The 4,922-nt window shown below is 43.7% G+C and overlaps 1 protein-coding gene across 3 annotated transcripts in view; it reads right to left on the bottom strand.

Moving 5' to 3' along the window:
* LOC109521336 (xenotropic and polytropic retrovirus receptor 1 homolog) overlaps positions 1–4,922 on the bottom strand; it is a 71,841-nt gene that overhangs the window by 49,650 nt on the left and 17,269 nt on the right. For all 3 annotated transcript variants that reach the window (XM_019879153.1, XM_019879154.1, XM_019879155.1), the window contains exon 5: positions 1,900–2,049. In XM_019879153.1, the coding sequence (XP_019734712.1) occupies positions 1,900–2,049 (150 nt within the window). The remainder of the gene's footprint in view (positions 1–1,899; positions 2,050–4,922) is intronic.

Here is a 4,922-nt window from a genome sequence, read left to right as displayed (position 1 = left end):
ATATGTTACATGCAATTTGATTGGTCCAATCGCTTGTAGTTAACCAATCGCTGGGCCGTATATAATCGAGCTGTGATCTGATTAGTTGAAGCTTTCATACACGTCCAATCGCAGGGCTGTTTACAAACGGAAAACGGAGAGACTGTTCGGGAGAGCTCGTGAAAACTCGACGATAAGGTACCTGACCGCCCCTAAAATTTTCTCAACGGATTTAGACGATTCACAAAAATGATCAATTTAAGAAATAAAACGGCGGATTTCCGCGGATACGCGGAAAATTGCCATCTATGATAGTGTGGAAAATACAGTACTTACTGTTTTCTACAGGAGCCAACAAGCATCACATGCCTGTGAATATTCTGATTCATCCAAGTCATTTTATTCTTAAGGCAATGAATCGATTGCAATTGGACTGTTCTGGTTGTCTTAGATTGTCACCATTTCTCAAGCTATTTTAAGACATTTTTAGGGATGAGCTCCTCAAACCCATTGCCAGAGCCGAACGTGTTGCAGTGGACCCTGGATTCTTCCAGTGTCCAGCTTCATGTGGCTGGACTGTGTCAGCAGTGATGGGATGATGAAAGCATGCCATTGATTGGCTCACCTATTCCCCAGAACTGAATACAAATCAAGCACATCTGGAATCTCATGTATGTACCAACAAAGCAGTCCATTGGTTGAGAATCATTGACTTTGATTTTAATGTGCAGGGTTCCCAATGCATGATAATAAAATTGTACGAATTTTAAGGTTTGATGACATTTTCAAATGTTTTCATCATGACTGTATACTAGGGTGGTCCACATTTTCATGGCAAAAAAAAAAGTTTGTCGGATTCGTCGGGCCGGGTCGGAATTCTTGTCGATACTATGGTACAAGGTTCTGTGCAAAATTTCATTCCGATCTGATGATATTTTCCCGTCCCGCAAAGCGGCCAAAGTTTCCACCATAACAACTGGTCTCAATAGGGTGAACATGTGTATTTTAACCGTGTATTTTGCCATGCGTGACACTGGCTGGGCTGAATGTTGCCCGAACGATCACCTCCTGACTAACTAACCATTCCATCGCTGCTCTCAGCAGCCGGAGACAAACTCAAACGCACGCCTAACACACAACGGTCACCTACTGGCGAGCTAATATCTTTCAATTGAAGTCGAGAATCGCCGGAATTCTTACTGGACGCTGAGCTGAGGACGCTTTTCGACATCGAACATCACCACGGCTCGTCGGCGCGCTCGTCACCTACGGGTGGTGAACGACTTTGCGGAGAGGGGCGTCGCCCTCATCAGCGCGTTCTGCGGCGCCATCACGCGCGACGAGGAACAGCGACAGCACCTTCTGCAGGTCGTGGAGCGACACCGGGCGTTGCACCCGTGCGCGAAGTAGGCATGGGATGGCACGCACGGCGGATTTCGTTTTTTTTGCGGTCTAACAGTGTCACTAGTGTTGATGGACATTATAGACAGATGGACAGATAGACAGATGGACCAGTTAACATGGACCAACAATCTCACCAGTGTTGAAGGATAACCACGGTTGCCTTTTTTGCAATACATGCGTTCCTGTCTTCCGTCTTTGAATTATTGCAAGTGCGAACTGAGCAAAACAAAATCCTTACTGTACGGGAGAAACCGTACTACCATTCAGCCCCGTAACATTCTTTCCATAGGGGAAACTTTGGTCGCTCTGCGGGACGGGATAAAATTATCCGATCGGAATAAAATTTTGCACACATCCTTGTGTCATAGTATCGACAAGATTTCCGACCCGGCCCGACGAATCCGACAAACTTTTCCAAAATGGACCACCCTACTGTATACATGCAATTATTTCATTGTGGCTGAAAAATCTTGAAAACAATTTTTTTTACAGTCGTGAAACATGAAGTCTGCTTACCTCAGTTTCAGAAATAAGCTGTGTGATTTTCTTGCAAGTGTAGAATGGAGCGACTTCAACGTGGGCAACTCTCCAATAAGCACCCCGTGGTGTATCCAATATCTTGTCATGCTTCTTCAAGATCTTTCTGAAGCCTGTGACAAGCAGGTTCTGCAAACATTTAGAGAGAGAGAGAGAGATACTGGTTAATGGACTTGTCATGTAAGCACAAAAACATTTAAAATGGACATATGGAAAAATGACTTTGTATTGTTTGTATACAACTAGATCTCCACAATTCCCGCCCATCCATCAATTGTGAAATTAGCCAACTTTTGATATGTTCTTATTTCTACAAACGTGAGTAGGCTTTTCTGCACGAAGACCACAATTAAGTAGGGATTATGGTGATATTATCCAGTGTTGGCTTCACTCAAGGGGCATTCATTAGCAGTCTGACCATGGAGGAGAGAACTAATACATAAAAGCTGAAAGGTAAGCAAAGCTACACCGAATTTTGTTGCATGCATTGATTAGAATTAACTAATAGCAGGAAGTCTCAGATAAGTGGCAACGAATTGATTTCTTGGTGCAGTTGTCTATGCAGAGGGGATGGAGTATATTAGTCCTTGCAGATGTGACCGCTGCCACATAGGCAAGTACACACAGCAATTGTGGCTTTCAAACATTTACTACTTTTGATGACTTTGAAATCCTAGCCCTTACGCATTTCTCGACTGATCCAAACCATTTCAAATTTCGTATTCCACATTTCCGCAGCAATTCAAACACGCTTCAGCTTTTTATCAGTAACACAAATTTCGACAAAAATTACACTAAACTGACATGACACGACATAACATAAGCTCCAGACTAACTTTTTTCACTTGGAGCACAGTGGCCCTAAACTTGAAATGTTCGGGGTGCAAGTGAAAATCTTGGGGCGCATATGGATCATAAATTGATTTGCTAAGTAAATATTCCCATTTCCAAAAAATGTAAAAACTTCAAGCTACAGTGATATCACATCATTGAAGTAGGAAATTTAAGCAGAAGGAGTTAACAACAACGTTGGGTACACCACAACAAAAAAATTTCAACATCTCAGTAGCTCGTCATGTGCCCTTGAGCATCAATTACAGCTTGACAACAACGTCTCATGTTCTTCATAAATCGACTTATTGTCTTCTGAAGAATGGCATCCCAGTCTTTTTGAAGGGCAGCCCTCAGGTCATTGAGGATCTGCGGTGCAGATGTGACTTTCAATATTGGCTTAAATACCGCCTAATATTAATAACATTTTATCGGTCCATATCATTGGACCGATAGAAATAAGGTCTTTTTTCCTATTATCAGGCCGAAAATTCTTGGTCCCACAATTACCATGCATTTCTTTGGAGGTTCTTTTTGGCTATATGGTTTGCTCCAGAGCTAGCAGTGCCCATGTGAAGAAAGCAGCCCATATTACTATTGCTAATACATATTTATGAGTGTATTATGGAACTGCTGCAGAGCCAAGTAAAGCACTATTTGCCAAGGAAATTGATGCTAATTTTGATGGCGTGAAAACAAATGAAACTGTGCATCGAACAGGTCAGTCAATGAAATCAACAGTAGTTGATGATAGAAACATTTGTGAGTACTCAAAGACAACACTCAGTGACATCACTGACAACCTCCACAGGGCAGGAGTGAAGTTAACACAATCCACTGTTAAAAAAAAAATGGTTCAAGAAATACACGGGCCATACCACTAAATGCAAATCACTCATTAGAAAAACAATTGAAAAGCCAGATTGGATTTGGCAAAGACCAAAGATGAGCCACAAAATTTTTATGAACTAATGAACCCAAGAGCAACATCTACTAAAGTGATGGAAAGACCAAAGTATGGAGAAAGAAGAGATCTGATTTTGATCCAAAACAAACAACCTCATCTGTGAAGCATGGTAGAGGGAATGAAATAGTTTGGGCTTGCATGGGTTTTTTTCTGGAACGGGCTCACGAGTCTTTATTGATGATGTAACTCATGATGGAAGCAGCAGAATGAATTGTGAAATCAACAAAATCATTTTGTCAATCAATGTACAGAAAATCCAAATCCAGCATCCAAATTAATCAGAAGAAGCTTCACCATACAAGACAATGACCCAAAACACAGTGCCAACACAAAAAATGACTTCATCAGGGGAAAAAGCGGAAGGTCTTATGACTGACCAAGTCAATCCTCAGATCTTAACCAAACTGAGCATGCATTGAAGAGGAGGCTGAAGGAAGAAACCTCAAGGAATAAACAAGTTCTCGCCTCCCCGATCAGAACTTGAGTGGTGTTAAGCCCCCACAAATAACACATTGCCACTTAGTATGGAGCATCGTTTACATCCACCCCAGAGCCAAGCCCACCACGGCGACCGAACACATCAGATGCACCCTCAACAGACTGGAGCACCTTTCCCCCGACTCTCCCAAATTCATCATGGGAGATTTCAACCATTGCAACCCAGAGAAATCCCTCAAAGGCTTCAACCAGTACATCACACGCACCACCCGCCAGGGGAAGACGCTGGACAAGTGCTACGGCTCCATTCCTGATGCATACAAGCCCGCCATCCTCCCCCCCCTCGGCTCTGCTGATCTTCTGTGAGGAAACCATCATCCCCTCCAAGACTGTCACCATCTTCCCCAACAACAAACCCTGGATCACCAAGGAGCTGAAGGAGATCATCAACAGGAAGAAGCGCATCTTCTTCTCGGGCACCGAGGTCGAGAAAAAGAAGATCAACAGGGAGGTCAAGAGAGCCATCAAGATCGCCAGGAGAAACTTAATGGCGGTAACCTCTGTGCAGCCTGGCAGGGCCTGAAGAAAATGGCAGCAGTGAACACCACCACCAGCACCCCTGGGAGCAGCCCAGCCTCCCTCACTTCTCGGGCACCGAGGTCGAGAAAAAGAAGATCAACAGGGAGGTCAAGAGAGCCATCAAGATCGCCAGGAGAAACTTAATGGCGGCAACCTCTCTGCAGCCTGGACGGGGCTGAAGAAAAAG

Source organism: Hippocampus comes, unplaced genomic scaffold (genome assembly GCF_001891065.2).
Source record: "Hippocampus comes isolate QL1 unplaced genomic scaffold, H_comes_QL1_v1.1 scaffold85, whole genome shotgun sequence".
Lineage (NCBI taxonomy): Eukaryota > Metazoa > Chordata > Actinopteri > Syngnathiformes > Syngnathidae > Hippocampus > Hippocampus comes.
Note: the sequence above shows the minus strand (reverse complement) of the source record. Positions and strands in the feature narration are given on the sequence as shown.